Source organism: Vipera berus (assembly GCF_964194415.1).
Source record: "Vipera berus genome assembly, chromosome: 3".
NCBI lineage: Eukaryota > Metazoa > Chordata > Lepidosauria > Squamata > Viperidae > Vipera > Vipera berus.
In genome coordinates, this window is record NC_138204.1 from 61,642,710 (window position 1) to 61,659,460 (window position 16,751).

The 16,751-nt window shown below is 38.2% G+C and overlaps 1 protein-coding gene across 2 annotated transcripts in view; it reads right to left on the minus strand.

The window, feature by feature from the left end:
* Positions 1-16,751, minus strand: part of BEND5 (BEN domain containing 5) — a gene marked incomplete at its 5' end in the record, with an annotated part of 887,332 nt that overhangs the window by 456,455 nt on the left and 414,126 nt on the right. For both annotated transcript variants that reach the window (XM_081323189.1, XM_081323188.1), the window contains one exon: positions 8,532-8,571. In XM_081323189.1, coding sequence (XP_081179315.1) covers positions 8,532-8,571 — 40 coding nt within the window. The remainder of the gene's footprint in view (positions 1-8,531; positions 8,572-16,751) is intronic.

Consider the following 16,751-nt stretch of genomic DNA (forward strand, 5'->3'; position numbering starts at 1 on the left):
TTAAATGTAAAATCTCTATGACTTTACAGTATAAAGGATTTATTTTGCATTATCTAAAGGAGAGGAGACATAATGTGACATCTTAGTTGTTCCTAATATATGCAGAATTTAAGCATGTCTTATATTAAACTGCATTTCTTTGTTTTAGATTATGTCCTTTTATTGTGTTTCCATACATTAGTTTGAAAGAAATTATCTCTTGCTTAATGAGTTGACCAATTATTGTTCATAGAGGATGATACTGTCTCTTTAAAGGTTATTTGAAGGTTGATTGTTATCTTATTGCTTATATCTAGCAAATCTATTCAGGCTTATGAATGAATTTGACCTTTTTATAGTCACTGGAAGAAAAAAACATAACAGAACAAAAGTTAATTTAGGACTCTACACTACAACACTTTCTCAGAGAAATGAAAGGGCATTCAAATCGATACTTCTACAATAACACTTCTGATGAATGTTTGTACCCAATTTTCTCATTTTGTGAACTTGAGATTGGAAATTTTGAATAGTTTTCAAAGACCATATTCTTTATGTGCTGTGAAGTATGTGGTATTGTGTCCAAACAATGGCAAGAGGATAATCATTATAGAGGTATCACTGGGCCTGAAAAGGTCAGTTTGTTGGAAATGTCAGCTTTCAATGCAACTATGCTGGACCTTCATAGGCAAAGATCCAATTAAAGGGATGCAAGGTGCATAGAAATATAACAGTGACCCAGAATAATAATATGGTATTGCCAAAAGCTTTAAGTTGTTGTCATTTTAAATATTAGATTTATCTTTTCAAATATCTTTTCTATGAGTGTTATTTATTTTTACCATAACCCACTTTCTATCAGGTGAATATGCACACATGCACGTATGCTTCAGATTTTCTGAATAAGGAAAATGAAAAACAAAACTCTTCAAAATCAAGTATTACCATATTATAAGTAACTTTACAATCCCCCTACCCCAATATCTATCTAAACTAAGACCTATAAATACTAGCCAACATGCTAGAACTGGATCATACAATAGATCTGGAACTAAAAGGAAAAGAAAAGAAAAAAGAAAAAAAGAGAAAACTAATGTACAAAAAGAAAAAAAGTAGAACAAAAATAGAAAATAGCAGTAAATCAGATAAAGTCTTCCAATCTTTTTACAGCAGTTATAATTACAATTTTAAATTTACATCTTTCTCTAAAATTATGTTATGATTTTTCCATTTCTTTATCATATTCTACCTAATTGTCAGAACTATAGATAAGTTGATTTTTTTCTGTTTTCAAGAAAAAGTCTATAAGAGGTTTCTAATCAGCAATAAACGCAATATATTGTCTTTTCTCTAATTAAACAGGCAGTTTGATCCTGACAACACTCACAGTTGATTCAGCATTTCATCCTTCTGAGGTCGATAAAAAGAGGACCCAGATTGAAAGGAGAGGGAACACCCGCCACACACACTCAAAAAAGCATTCCGTATCTTGTAAGTTTGCTTAATTTTAAGGAAAACAGTATCTAAAGCTAAGGCTTTAAGGTTTTTGTAAATATTTCTGGTTGGGATCATGATCCACCATCTGGCCTATTTTGATGATCACCTATGGACACTGCTAGAAGGCATATTTTTAGAACTCATTAAAAAATGGAAATCCCAGTATGTATTACTGTCCACATGAGAAACCTACATATACTTAGGAAACCACCATATGGACAGTGAAACAGAATGGCAACTGACTAGGACAAAGCTGTACAATCTCCTCTTATTTATTTAATCTAAATGCTGAATATATATAAATGGATGCTGGATAGAAAGGAGATTAACATGGTTTTAAAACTGGAGAAAAAAACATCAATAAAGCCCTTGGAAAATTCTTGGATATTCAGATGCCATTTTATCTCTATAAGTACCTTCAAAGATCAGAATAGTGCAAGCGACTGTATTTCCTGTGACACTTTATGAAAACAAAAGTTGGACTTAGAAAAAATATGATAGGAAGAACACTGATGCTTTTAAACTTTGGTGTTCAAAAAGATCCCTAAGAATACCAAGGACATCCAAGAAAAGAAACAAATCATCAAATGAATAAAGCTTGAGTTCTCATTCAAAGTGCAGACCAAATTCAATTATGCTATTTTCAACACTTTATGCAAAGTTAAAGACCTATTAGAAAAGTTTCTAATGCTGGGAAGGGTGGAAAAAAAGAGAAGATGATAAATGAACTGTTAAAGTGGTAATAAATGCATCACTGGAAGAGCTGAAACCCTAAATTAGGTACAGATAAACCATGGAGAATATCTATCTATCTAAGACTCAAAACTGACTTGAGGGCACAAAATCAATCAATCATATATCTTCAATCTAGACGTTCTAGCACCAATGAGAAGAAATGTTACAACAGAATAAACATTTAGAATAGAATCATTCACCAAATATTATGAAGAGAGTATTATTTGTCAAGAGACATTTGGACTTATCATATGAAACAATTACAAAAAGGTAGTAATAATTGACCTGAACAGAGTAGTCAGGTCATAGCTATTTTTAAAAATGGGGGTGGGGGATTGGACTTTGTTAAATTTTTTTTCGTGAAAGCAGAGTAGCAGCTAATGGGGCTAGTGATCACAAACAAGCCTTTGGTTAACTTCTCAGCATGGCAAAACTCACTGAGCACTTCTTTTAAAACTGGCACTTGCAACAGAGTTAAAAATAAAATTAAATAGACCTTATTCCTGTGTATTTAGCAATACAGAAAGTGGGAATGAAGCACCAGGTAATGCTATGATTTAAATAACATAAATTTGATGTAAGTCAGGGATCTTGGTGCAAGCCTTCACGGGGTAGCAGACAGCACTTTGTATTCCTTGAAATAATGCTATTTGACCAGGATAGTGTGATTCCTAGAAGCAACAGTAAGGAATTATGATGGGTTGATGGCTGACTGCATTAAGTGTATTCCATAAACCCAGCCAGTGAACACTGATTCATTAATACTAAAGCAGTCATCCTATGGGCATTTATTTAAGATTGAAACATAAGTCTTCTTTTACTTGGTGGGACTTGCTTCTGAGTAAATATATACAAGATCAATGTTAACAATCCACTGGTTAACTAATTTCTTATCCTGACAGTTGAGTAAAGAATATTATCTCCAGAAGTGATTTTTGCACCCTGCAAACAGATTAACACAACACCCTACTAATTTATTTGCTGTCTTACTCAGAGCATTCTCCTTCCCGCCCCCTTCATTGGAGCCAGCCTTTATTAAGAAGATATTTAGGGGTCCATTTTTAAATACAACAGCTTTCAGCAACAAACATGAACAGTAATTACTTAAGATAGTATGAAAACCCACTCAGGATCCCTTGACATATATTTTGATCAGAATCAATGTAGTATTAATTAGCATGGATTATGAAGAAGAGTTAGAGCATGAGTTTCAGTAGAGAACAACTTTCTGTCACATTTTATTACCCTGTATCATTTTTACTAATAGGTATATTATAGCTCCATGACTTTGAGTTCACATTATTTTCATGCTTCAATTAGTAAGAAGCAGACAGAACAATCAAGACAGTAATGGGAATAGCTTTTCAGAGAATGAAAGTTACTTTTTTTTCTTCAAACCACATTTAAAGCTGTTCTTGTTATCTAATTTTATATGGCAGTTTCCAAAGCAATGATATTATAGTGGCAAGGCAACCTTCAGTCAATACAGTAGAATGGTACCATCTCATTTTACTCAAAGAGGGTTAATTTATTATTTTCTAACCAATGAAAATTAACTGAGCAATGCAGAAGAACTACTTCTGTAATTTTACACAATTTAACACGTCAGAATCAGAACTTAAAATCAGACAAGAGTGAGCTACGAATTAATAAAATAAGTTGACTTACAACCACAACTGAGTCTGGAATTTTGGTTATAAGTCATTGCAGTCATTAAGTGGGTCATCACATGACCTGACTTGATTTTACAACTGTTTTCACACAGTTGTAAGGTGAGTTACCATGGTCATTAAGCAAATCATGTCATCATTAAGTGAATCCAGTATATCCAAAGAACATTTTACAGTTTTCTGCAAATTGCAATCAAGTGGTTGTGGGATACTGTAACTGGTGATAAATGTAAGATGGTTGCCAAGATTCCAAAAATGCAATCACAAGTGTGTGTGTGTGTGTGTGTGTGTGTGTGTGTGTGTGTGTGTGTGTGAAAAACAATCATGACTTTGAGGACAGGTCATAAGTAGCTTTTTTGAAATCCCTTGTTACTTTGAACAGTCATTAAGGGGCTAGTCATTAAGTGAAGACCCTATAATCTCATAACTTTATGTTCATTTTTTAAAAAAGCAATACAGTAGATGTTCAAAATGTTACAGATATACTATCCGTGGACTCTTTCATAGAGTTGAATAAGATTATCTAGAAAAATAATCATAAACTGAATAAAGCTCCAATCCTGCAATCAGCCCTCACAATTAAGATTTCGGCAAAGATCCTGTTGAAGAAGCCCAAGAAAATAAATAATTTCTGGTGCTTCTAACTAAGAACCTATGTTAAATTCAGTGATGTTGGGAAGCAAACAAACCATAAGAGACAAGGGACAGTTATTCTATACTCTGTGCAGTAAACACGGTATTTTGTCCATCGTGAAGACTCTAGTCAAAAACAATAGCTTCTGGATAAAATAGAATTGTTTCTTTAGTGAGTCCAAAACCAGTTCCTTCTGCTGCATTCTAAAACCATTTCAATTGTAAGTGAGAAGTGGGTGTAATTATCTCTCATGCTAAAGTTGATATTTTCAAGACAAAAGAATATCTGATGCAATTCTTCCCAGAAAAGAATTAGACTTTCTTTTGTGTTGGTGACCTCAGACATGAATATAAAATGGCCCTTAAGCCATGGAATATTTTCTTTTATCTCCTACAAAATTGCTGCCCTCTCATTTTTTCAAAGGCCTTAGACAGTGTAGAGAAAAGTAGTTTGTAAAAACAGATTGCCCATTATAGGTAGACAAGCAATATGATTTCCATTATGAAATGGAACTAAAGCCAATGTTAAGCACTTTACAGTGCTTAGAGCTGAAGTAAGCTTATGTTCCAATAAATAAATTAGCAAACTAAATTGTAGAAGTGACCAAGATATATTTATTGGTTATAAGCTGAGCTGCAAAGGGTAGAGTCCTTAATCCCACCACATATGCAGCTAAATTACATAATACTTTGATAATTAAATAGTAACAAGAATCCCAGAAATCAACTGAGGTATTTCAGCAGCAGATGAAACCGTGCCAGAACCTCAATAAGAGTAAGTGATTCTGCAGTTGTCACGAAAGAAGTCATTATGATATTTGATGGAAGTAGAGAACCTGAATGTGAAGGGGCCACAGAAATTGAGGCAGAGATAAGATGATCAAGCAGATACACAAACTGGTAGGATTCCCAAAGATCCTTTCATCTCCTCTTCACAATAAAAGGACACACCAGAGCTTCCTACAAACAGCATTGTGTTTGGGGACTGAGCAAACACACTGCCTCAATTTAGAAGTGGTTTATTCATAAACATTACTTTTTAAAAGTAGAAATAAAGGCAGAGAGTAAGGACATGTGCATGTTCCAGAAAAATACAGGGTGTGGTCTTGCCTGATAGATGGATGTAGCACAGGCAGTTTAGAGTTCAATGTGGAGTCAAACCACAGGAGACAAAATGAAACTAAAATACATTAAAAGACTATTCAAATGGGGGTGTGTGTGTGTAGTACAATTCCCTGAAGTAGGCAGCCAGGAGTCAATCAGCAGAGCTTCTACAACAGTAATACATCAGTCACAGTTGGTTAGTTGGTTGCAGCACCCTCTTGGCCTTTTTCCACCTGCACTTCACTGTGGCCTAGACATGACCTGGCAACATCTTTTTTCTGCCATGTCTCCACAACATTCCTAATCTCATCACAGTTTTAAATCATTCCTAGCTGTTATCACCATTAATATAGTATTTTCCCACACCCAAGAGGAGTTTCAAGATATATAAAATTTGTTATTTTTTTATCACGCATTATCCTGGAAGTGATTGACTGACTGGAAAGAATGAATAGAGGCAGGATAGGGGTTAGCAACATCTTGCTATTGTTTTCTGCAGACTTAAGCATGAGTTGAGAGCACTATAGCTCAGTAGTGGGGAAAGAGTCTTTGCTTTCTCTTCCCTAGAGAAGCACAGAATCCAAAAGGATTGTTGGGTCCTTGAGTCGTGTGTTTAGTTAATTGCTGCCTTCTCCTACCAACACCATCCAGCGGCATCTCATCCAATCCAAGTTAATAGCAGGAGGAATATCCTTCGTTTCCTATACTTGCCTGGGGTAAAAAAATTCCTGCACATATAGATACAAAGCCCGATTGCAAGCCACCCAAAATAGCCCAACAGTGCCAGAACACTTTAAATAATGCTGCTTATTCTTTATATAACCAGTTTTTATTCAATGGAGGAAAATGTTCTCTATCTGAAAACAGTTTTTAGAACATCGTCATTTTGTTCTGAGCTGCCACCCAGCACACAATAAACTCCCAGCACACAAAACAGCTGTTCTGTTGTCCTTTTATACTATTGGCTCTCTCTTTGTGATCACATATATAAAAATCAGTTAAAATAAATGAAATAAAGTCAAGCTTCTCCCATGTGATAGAGTAGTGAACATCCTGACTTTATGTATCTTTCCTAAGAATTGGAGGCTTGCATCCTGCTCTTTCCTGTAATTCCGGGACATACAAGAGTACATAAACAGAACTCTTGTTTCCACGGTTGGCACTGAACCATGTCCTCAACAGTGGATTTAAACAATTCATTTTTAAATCTTAAGAATGATGATTTATAATAAACTATCTTCCTATTTTCTCAGATTTTGACTGTAGAATGAATATCTGTATAGAAGAGAGAAAGTAATTCCTCTTATTCTGTTTCTTTGTGTGGACTACAGCATCAATAGTTTGAATTCTCATAAACATTTAAGCATTATTTTGTTCATCTCTTCTAAAATCATAGAACAGACAATAGAATTTGAGCTGCAGAAATAACGTAGACAAAGGAACAAAACTTACATATTGAATAGTCTGAGAAATATGCATACATAAATAGTTCCTACTTTATCAAACATTTTATACTAGTTCATATGGATTAGTGATAGAAAATCTATTGTGCCCCAAAGGATGACAGCTCCCAGAATTCTGATGCTGTATGACTAGTGGTTCATGATTACACCATTCACATTCACATGTGACCAGCTGTAACTTTTCTTTCTTGAAATATCTGCATTAGGTATTTGACGTAAGATTTCAATTCCAACACTGACACACAATGTGTGCAATTATTATACCTTTAAAGAACACTCTCTATCTAGAGAATTCAAGAACCCATCAGATATATGATTCATCTTGAAACTGAAAAGTAATTCAGAAATAGTTATGATCTGGTATATTTGTTTGCTCTCACCCAAAAGAGATCTCTGGATCTTAGTCTTAGTATCCAATTGAGGGCTGTCGATGTTGACCTCACTATCAATATTTAAATCCAGTTTCTTTGCTACAAGGACAAATAACTTAAACCACTGCATTTACAGTAATTGCTTGGTGACAAGAGTCAATGTCAGACCCAGCCCAAAAATGACATAACGTAATCCAGTCAAAATTCAGTTCTTCATTTGCCCACACCATATAAACAGAATCTTGCCAGACTAAACCTATACCACTATAACCCTAACAGTTATACACTGGGAAGCTCTAAGAATGTTCTAAATCTATTTCTCATTCTCCATTTCAGCGCCAGGCTGTGTTGTCTCTTGTCTATTCCACCTCCTTGGAATGTGCTTCCTCCACTTCTCTATAGTCCAACACACCACCACCCCCTTTGTAGATACAATCCATCACATTCATCCTGCCTTGACTCCACAAGAATTGTACTGCTTCTCTAAGCACTTGCCAGAAAACCAAGAAATAGTTACGTCAGAACAGTTAGTAACATGATTAAATTCCAGTATATTAAATAAGCAGAATGTATCAAAAGCCACATGTCACATTATAGGATTTTGGAAGCCTCTTTTAAAAAATAGAGGTAAAGTTAAAGCATCTTCTAAATCATACTATCAATTCTCTCTTGCCACAACGTGGAACAGTAATATAGGCTGCCTCTGATTTTTAGTAAATATCTAATGTTACTGCTACAGAAAGTTAAACAGAATGTTTCTGTGATAATTGACCATACCTTGTGAATTATAGTATATCTACCCTGCAGACATACCACTAAGATAACCCCGGGAGGTTTATAGAAATATCAACACTCAAATTCACAGAGTAAAGGTCTGAAGAGGCAGTTCTGTGAAAGGATAAGTGCCCGGGGCTTTACCAAGCACAATATAGCTGTCAGTTGTTATTATGTTAAAGATTTTCTGGGGAACAGTGTTTTTCATTTTGCATGTCAGAGAAGGGATAAAGAGACACTTTCAGACAACCATCTCTTTAAGAAAACATAAGAAAGAAAAAAACTGAGCCTTGTTCCGTACTCACCAGGGTTGGTTATAGTCAAGAGGTCAAGTTGCCGCTGTTGCTGAAAAACAAATGATAAAAAGAGTTGCTGAAAGATAACTAATTTTAGCAGGTCAGTTTAAACGTACAACGCTACTCTTCTGACATTTGCAATAAAATTAATTACAAGTTACATGGCTCACCATTATGAAAGCCATATGTGTCTAGCATTGACTTTTGAATGCTCCCTAATTTGTGTTCTTAGAGTGTTAGTAATTAAATTGATGATGAAGGTACACACATAGATCTCTGTTTAGATTTTTCTGCTTCAAACAAAGGAAGCATTTAATAATCAACAAAGAGTAATATGGAATGACTTAGTGAAAGGAATTGATGCGTGGCTTTCTGTGTTTAAAGAGCCTTAAATAGCATTCTTTTTTTTGAATCTTTTTAATTATCCGTATTTTGTGTAGGTATGTCTGTGCACCAACTTCTCTGCTGAACAAATGAAAATGAAGTTAATTAAAAATGAAAGGAAAGAAGCACTTGCTGCTTTCCAAAATTACTTCATTTGCAAATTTTATTGCAGTTTCTCCAAAAAATGGTAATGTCCATTAGAAAGAATTCCTGGCAGGTGATTTATGATGTTACAGCCATTTTTACCACATTTATTTTATTTTATTTTGTTCATTATGCTAAAGTACAGACTATACATTACTGAATTTTCTTGTATCTGTTTACTACAGATATGCCTATTTATGATGGCAACACTCCTGTCAAGGTAATCTGATGCAAAATATCAATTTTTATACTACAAACTCAAATCAGTTAATGTAGTCTGACTTCTACAGCATGTTATCACTAATTATTGTGGGATTCCATTGCCACAACAATCCAATAGATTTGCTACAAGTACTGAGTCCTAATAAATTTGTAGTTCTGCCACACTAATAATTGTTTTAAACAAAGCAGAGTTAATTTTTTTCTTAAAAGTCCATATTTCTCACAATTTTTACAGCTTTTTTTATCCAACATGCCATAGGACTACTCTCCAAGGATACCTCAACTGCATAAAGAATAAAAGCTGATTATTATTTTTTTAAAAAAATTTAGTTCCTTAGATCCAGCTCTTTGTATAGCCCACAGGCCAGAAATATATGATAATAAAATGTTTTTGTATTTATTGTTAGAGGCCTTGCAGAAATTTTTGTTTCAAAATATGGTATGTAGACCCAGAAATAAATAAATAAAAAATTCAAAACTTTATGTGCTTGTTTCTTCCCTTTTCACAGTATCATATTAATGTTTATTTGCCATTTATTTTTCTCTGTTGGGCCTCCTAATAGTTACTGTTATTTCTCAATTCTTTTGGTCCTACATTTATGTAGCACTAGCATTACAGAATACACCATCCACCTTAATTTATCTTTCCTCATCTATTCAATAATGTCTGTGTTACTTTCATTTATTGTCAGGCCTATTGATCCTCTTCTAATCTAATTCTCATTATTATGCTGTCTCTATTCTTTTAGTAACAATTGGAAGTCCTTGAGAATGGGAAGCATTCCTGCATGAGGACTAAACTAAAAAGTTCTCCTTTTGCCAAGTTCGGTTCATTCAGTCTCATCTATGTGAACTGAAAGTTTCAGTTTTTGTGTAATCAAATGTTACCTAGTGAATGAACACTTTTTCCCAGATGCTACGTGAACATCTCTGACAAAGTAGAGGGACTATGCATCACTTCAGATTCAAAGACAAAAACGTGCTCTACAGCACCTGCCTGCAATTCCTAAAATCAAATATATCCTTTTCCAGGATCGTATGGAAGCTGTGGAGGGCAGTGACACAATCCTGAGAAAAGATGCAGCTGCTTTCAGCAGTTTCAGATAAGTGCAACATTTGCACTATGTGAATCACAAATCTTTTTTTTTTTTGCCTTTGAATCACAAATCCTGCACAGCACTAGGACTCAGTTCCTCCTTACAACAAAAATAACAAAAAATCATAATTAATAGATAGGCTTTTTCTGTCATGAAAATTCTGTGATTATCTTGTCCCTATAAATTTAACTTGTTGACCTATCAGCACTACGCACATTATAAACCAAGTTTGATTGATTGACACAGATTTTCTCCAAGAATAGACCAATATAACATCTAATAGCTTTCACAATAAATCTGAGGTTCTTTCCCCATTGCCACTGCTTTCATTCCCTAACTTTTAAAAAACACTTTCAAGTTACCACAGTCTTCTTTGCTTAAGTTGACCTGAAAATAATCATAATGACAACTGAGGCGATTGATTCTGTTAGAGATGTGGATCCAGCAGCCACTTGAGTTTTCAGAACTTTGTGACCCATTGAAAAAAGGAAGCAGTGGGCTGTAGATGGAGAATTATGGAGTTACTCTAAGACCTTTGTTTGTCTATCCTCTTTAGAAATGTTCCAGCTCTTTGGCTAACAGATTATTAATCTGAGGTAACTTTTTTCTGCCTTTTTGATAAAGTTAACACATGGAATACATGCTCTTGGACTATCCTACTGGTAGGATATGGTAAGGCGCTAGGCTTTGCCTATGTACATAATGTATTTCCTGTAAATAAATCTCCTCTTCCTTATAATAACAAAATCTGATTCATTGCTGAGGTCAGGCTGCCTCTTTCAGAATGCTCAGAACACATGCATTCTCAAGGGGATCCATAGAAAAGTGCAAAACTGAATATCCAATAAGTCCCTGCCCTCCATCCATCTCTTTTGTTTGCATTTAAAATCTGAAGTGTTCTGAGTTAGCACCTTAGGTATCAAGGAATCGTGCTATCCAATTTATTAAAATAGTAGGAGCCAGCTTAGTGTAGTGGTCAGAGTATTAGGCTAGAAACCAGGAAGTCATGATTTCTAGTCCTGCCTTAGGCCCAAAGCCAGTTGGGTGATCTTGGGCCATTCACTCTCAGTGCTAGGAAGCAGGCAATGGTAAACATCCGAAATCTTCCTAAGAGAACTACTGTACAACTGTCCAGCCTATCATCAGGAATCAAGACTGATTTGAAGTCTCTCTCTCTCTCTCTCTCTCTCTCTCTCTCTCCCTCCCTCCCTCCCTCCCTCCCTCCCTCCCTCTACACGCACACACACACACACACACACACACACACACACACACACACGAAAACAGGACTTAATATTTCCTGCTGAATCTCGATAAAGCTAGAAATACATTTGCTCCTATGCTGAAAAGATATGGTATCTGGAAGTATTGCTATTGTAGATAGTTCTCTAAGTTGCTCTTAAGAAATAATCTGTTCTTCCTAGTTACAGGTTTCTTTGCTTCCTTCTTATCTTTACCCCATACATAATTTATATTCACAACAAAAGCTGAAATGAATCTTGTCTTATCCTGTCTACTTCAATTCCTGCAAGGGAACCATCTCTCTGTATCTTAATTCTGGAGTTCTCATTACTCAGAATATTTGAATAGAATGCACATACCACAATCCAAAAAATACTGTTATTATTCCATTGTGTTTCATTCTAGTAACTATACTGTTGTTCACCTCAGATTCAAATTTAAGTATATGGATTACTCCCTGAATGTAGCTGAACTTGGTTGACCTTAAAATACTTTATTGCTGAAATTCTTTATTACATTTTTCTGACTTAAGCCTTTAAACTTTGAGCATTCTTTTAACCTTTTCTCCTGATAATATATTCCCTTTTCCCCCTCCTTTCATCACTTAGCTTCTCTTCCTTCAGTATTGATGCCCTTAGAGATTTTTGCTGACTTTTTTCAATTTAATTCTAGCTATAATTAATTCAGGGTGAATACAAAAAAAATACAAAGACAGTATTATTTTGTGTAAATTAACAGTTTCATTTAAGATAGATTATCTGCAAGATGGTCCTCACTACTGTTTTGTTCTTTGTTTCATTATCTAAAACTCAAAACCCAAGTGAAACCCATCATAAACAGGTTAATTCTTTTCTTATCATAAGATGTCTTCACAGAAGCTTTATTCAAAGACATTTCAATATAGTTGAACACTAACTCTTTGGAAAACTATGCAAGAGTCTAAACTGTAGATTTTTATTAACATTCTCTATCTCTCTCGTAAATGAATTTGTCTAACCCATCTTTAAATTCTGTCAAATAGAGCTAATTCACTTTACCTGGTTTCTTTGCATTTGTTTAGAAGCAGGTGTAGAGAGGTCTCACTGCTTAGTTGGCCAATAATCAGAATGGGACAGCAATTGTTTCTTCTGAAGATATCACAGGTATCACCCTTTAAAGCACTTTCCTCCAATCACAAACTTAGCCTCCTTCCATTTCAGCTGGAGAATTCTGTTTAATTACAGGCTAGCCCAAGGCTATGGTCTTCCCAGTTGCAATGTATGGCAGTGAAAGCTGGACCATAAAAAAGGCTGAGCGCCAAAGAATTGAGGCCTTTGAACTCTGGTGCTGGAGAAGACTCCTGCAAGTCCCTTGGACTGCAAGGCGATCAAACCGATCAGTCCTAGAGGAGATCAACCCTGACTGCTCTTTAGAAGATCCTGAAGCTAAAACTCAAATACTTTGGCCACCTAATGAGAAAGAAGGACTCACTGGAGAAGAGCCTAATGCTGGGAAAGATTGAGGGCAATAGAAGAAGGGGACGACAGAGAATGAGGTGGCTGGATGGAGTCACTGAAGCAGTAGGCGTGAGCTTAAATGGACTCCAGAAGATGGTAGAGGACAGGAAGGCCTGGAGGAACGTTATCCATAGGGTCACGATGGGTCGGACACGACTTCGCAGCTAACAACAACAACAACATACAGGAGTCAATTTGATATAGTGGTTAAGGCACCAGATTACTAGAAACTGGGAGACCGAAAGTTCTAGTGCAGTCCAAGGCATGAAGCAACTGGGTGATTTTCAGCCAGTCACGCTCTCATATAAAATATCACACTTAGGCACCAACTAATCTTGTCTTTCAATTAAAAAAAACACAATTCTTTATTCATGTAATGCAGCTTCAGTTCAATTTCCTTTCTCTTTATTATTAGTTGCAGCTATAAAATTTGATCGTCTAAAAATAAATAATACTGTAATGTTGAGTTGCCTGAATTAAAACTTTTCACTTTCTTCATGTTTCTTTTTATTTAAACAGCATAGATGTACACCTTAACTATTTATTATTAGAAAGGAATAGAGTTCAAGATTCATAAATAGAGACTACCCATATAGATACATCAAGCTCAACTCCTCCTGAATGTACAAACAAATATTTGCTGTTCTGTTCTGTTTGTGTAACAAACTTTTATCACCTCCAAGGATATTCTGATAATGTCTTTGATTATATATATTCATCTGATCCATTGTCTTTCCCATCTACTTCTTTCAACCTTGGAAGCATAGTATTTTTTTTAATTATCAGAAATCTTCCACAATTTGTTGTATTCTTTGCAAGATTCCTGTGATTTCTCTGATTCAAAAAACTCAGAGCAACAAACTCCTCTCATTTCACTCATTATATTTTTCTATTGGTTAATGTTCTTGATGGAGCTATTGCTTGATGTCAGAAGTCTGTGTTCTCTCATTATATATCCTGTTTGTTGTACTCATTTTCATTTCCCATTTGCTGCTATCATGAGAGCTTGCTGTGAAAACCATTTAGACCAGGGGTGTCAAACTCAATTTCATTGAGGGCCACATCAGCATTATGGTTGCCCTCGGGGGGCCGGGTGGGTGTGGCTAGGATGGGCGTGGTCTACTGGGTGGGTGTGGCTAGGATGGGCATGGCCTACTGGGTGGGCGTGGCCAGCTCAACATCACTTGCTTCAGGGGTTCCTGGGTAGGACTGGGGCAGATCTGAGGGTCTCTGGCAGAGGAGGGTGGGACCGGGGCGGCTGCTGGGACATGGTCCCTCCCACCTCCCTCCCTTCCATCCTCTGTTCCTTCCTTCCTCTATTCCTTCCTTGGTATATGATGGAATATGGTATATGACATACAGTTTATCAATAAATGATTGGAATCTATTCCTGAAGTTTCCTTGGCAGCATCACTTACTGATAATTCTAGTCTGTGATTAGCACAATGCCAAACTATAATAGACGGAAAACGTTCTGACAGCAATTTTTTCACTCCACTTTTACATCCCATCATCTCAGCGGCACCATTGCATGCCAGAGAAATCAAATATTTTTTCAAATAATCTTCTGTCATCCCATAAGAGTAAAGACATTGGAGTAAGGAATCAAATATCCCTTCTGCTGTTACTTTTTCAAGTTCTACCAAGTCCAAAAACAAATTTACTAGTGAATTCATTCCCATACCTTTGATACAGCATCGAACAAATACTATGAGGGTAGTTTTTTTGCTTATTGTGGTTGATTCATCAATTATCAATGATTATTATTGGATCAATTTCTTTAACCACAGTTTTCCTCATTTCTTCACTTATATGATTAACAATTATATAATCTTAAAGGGCTTGCCATTGTGACAGAAGATTGCTACCACTGCTCCAGGGTTTGGCTAACTTAAATATGCATAGCATAATTAGATTTATTATTGCTGCTAAAGCTATTGATTACGGATTCACGTTTCCCATGGATTGTCTTCTGTCCATGGGAGGGAAGCTTGGTAGATTCTAAATTTCATAATTTTAGTTATTCCTTTGTGACAGGGTATATATGAGAACAAGCTGCAAAGGTCTTTAAAAACATGTTTCGCACATACCGTATATACTTGAGTATAAGCCGAATTTTTCAGCCCACTTTTTGGGCTGAAAAATTCCACTTCGGCTTATACTCCAGTCAACAAAAAAACTTACCGAGGACTTGTGCGCGGCCGAGGCTTTGGTGCTTCCGGGATCGCGCGCACCTCTCCCAAGCCACCGCCGTCCGGAGACCTGCCGAAGTTTGGGGAGGTTTGGGGAGGTGCGCGCGCACCTCCCCAAACCTCCCCAAACGTCGCCGGGTCTCCGTTCCTCTGCGCCCTGCCTGCCTGCTTCTTTCCACAGCGGAAAGAAGCAGGCAGGCAGGGGGCGGAGGAACGGAGACCCGGCGACGTTTGGGGAGGTTTGGGCGCCTCCCCAAACCTCCCCAAACGTCGCCGGGTCTCCGTTCCTCTGCGCCCTGCCTGCCTGCTTCTTTCCACAGCGGAAAGAAGCAGGCAGGCAGGGCTCGGAGGAACGGAGACCCGGCGACGTTTGGGGAGGTTTGGGTGCCTCCCCAAACCTCCCCAAACGTTGCCGGGTCTCCGTTCCTCTGCGCCCTGCCTGCCTGCTTCTTTCCACAGCGGAAAGAAGCAGGCAGGCAGGGCTCGGAGGAACGGAGACCCGGCGACGTTTGGGGAGGTTTGGGCGCCTCCCCAAACCTCCCCAAACGTCGCCGGGTCTCCGTTCCTCTGCGCCCTGCCTGCCTGCTTCTTTCCACAGCGGAAAGAAGCAGGCAGGCAGGGCGCAGAGGAACGGAGACCCGGCGACGTTTGGGGATATTTGGGGAGGCGCCCAAACCTCCCCAAACGTCGCCGGGTCTCCGTTCCTCTGCGCCCTGCCTGCCTGCTTCTTTCCGCTGTGGAAAGAAGCAGGCAGGCAGGGCGCAGAGGAACGGAGACCCGGCGACGTTTGGGGATATTTGGGGAGGCGCCCAAACCTCCCCAAACGTCGCCGGGTCTCCGTTCCTCTGCGCCCTGCCTGCCTGCTTCTTTCCGCTGTGGAAAGAAGCAGGCAGGCAGGGCGCAGAGGAACGGAGACCCGGCAACGTTTGGGGATATTTGGGGAGGCGCCCAAACCTCCCCAAACGTCGCCGGGTCTCCGTTCCTCTGCGCTCTGCCTGCCTGCTTCTTTCCGCTGTGGAAAGAAGCAGGCAGGCAGGGCGCAGAGGAACGGAGACCTGCCGACGTTTGGGGAGGTTTGGGGAGGTGCGCGCGCACCTCCCCAAACCTCCCCAAACTTCGGCAGTTCTCCGGACGGCGGCGGCTTGGGAGAGGTGCGCGCGATCCTGGAAGCACCGAAGCAAGTCCTCGGTAAGCTCCGGGCGGTCACTTGCTTCGCATCTCCTGAGGGAAGGGGGGGCGACTGGAGCGGGCGTGTTTCCTCGCCTGCTGGGCGCCGCGATTTGCCCGGGGAACGCGCGGGCCCCGAATAGCAACGTGGAGCGAGGAAGCGGACAGCCAGGGCTTCCCGGAGAGCCAAGGCCACACAGGGTATTCCTGTGTATTCAGGCTTGCAAAATGGCGGATCGAGCCTCTGCTGGCGGCAGAGGCTTGCAGAACGGCGGATCGGCTTAT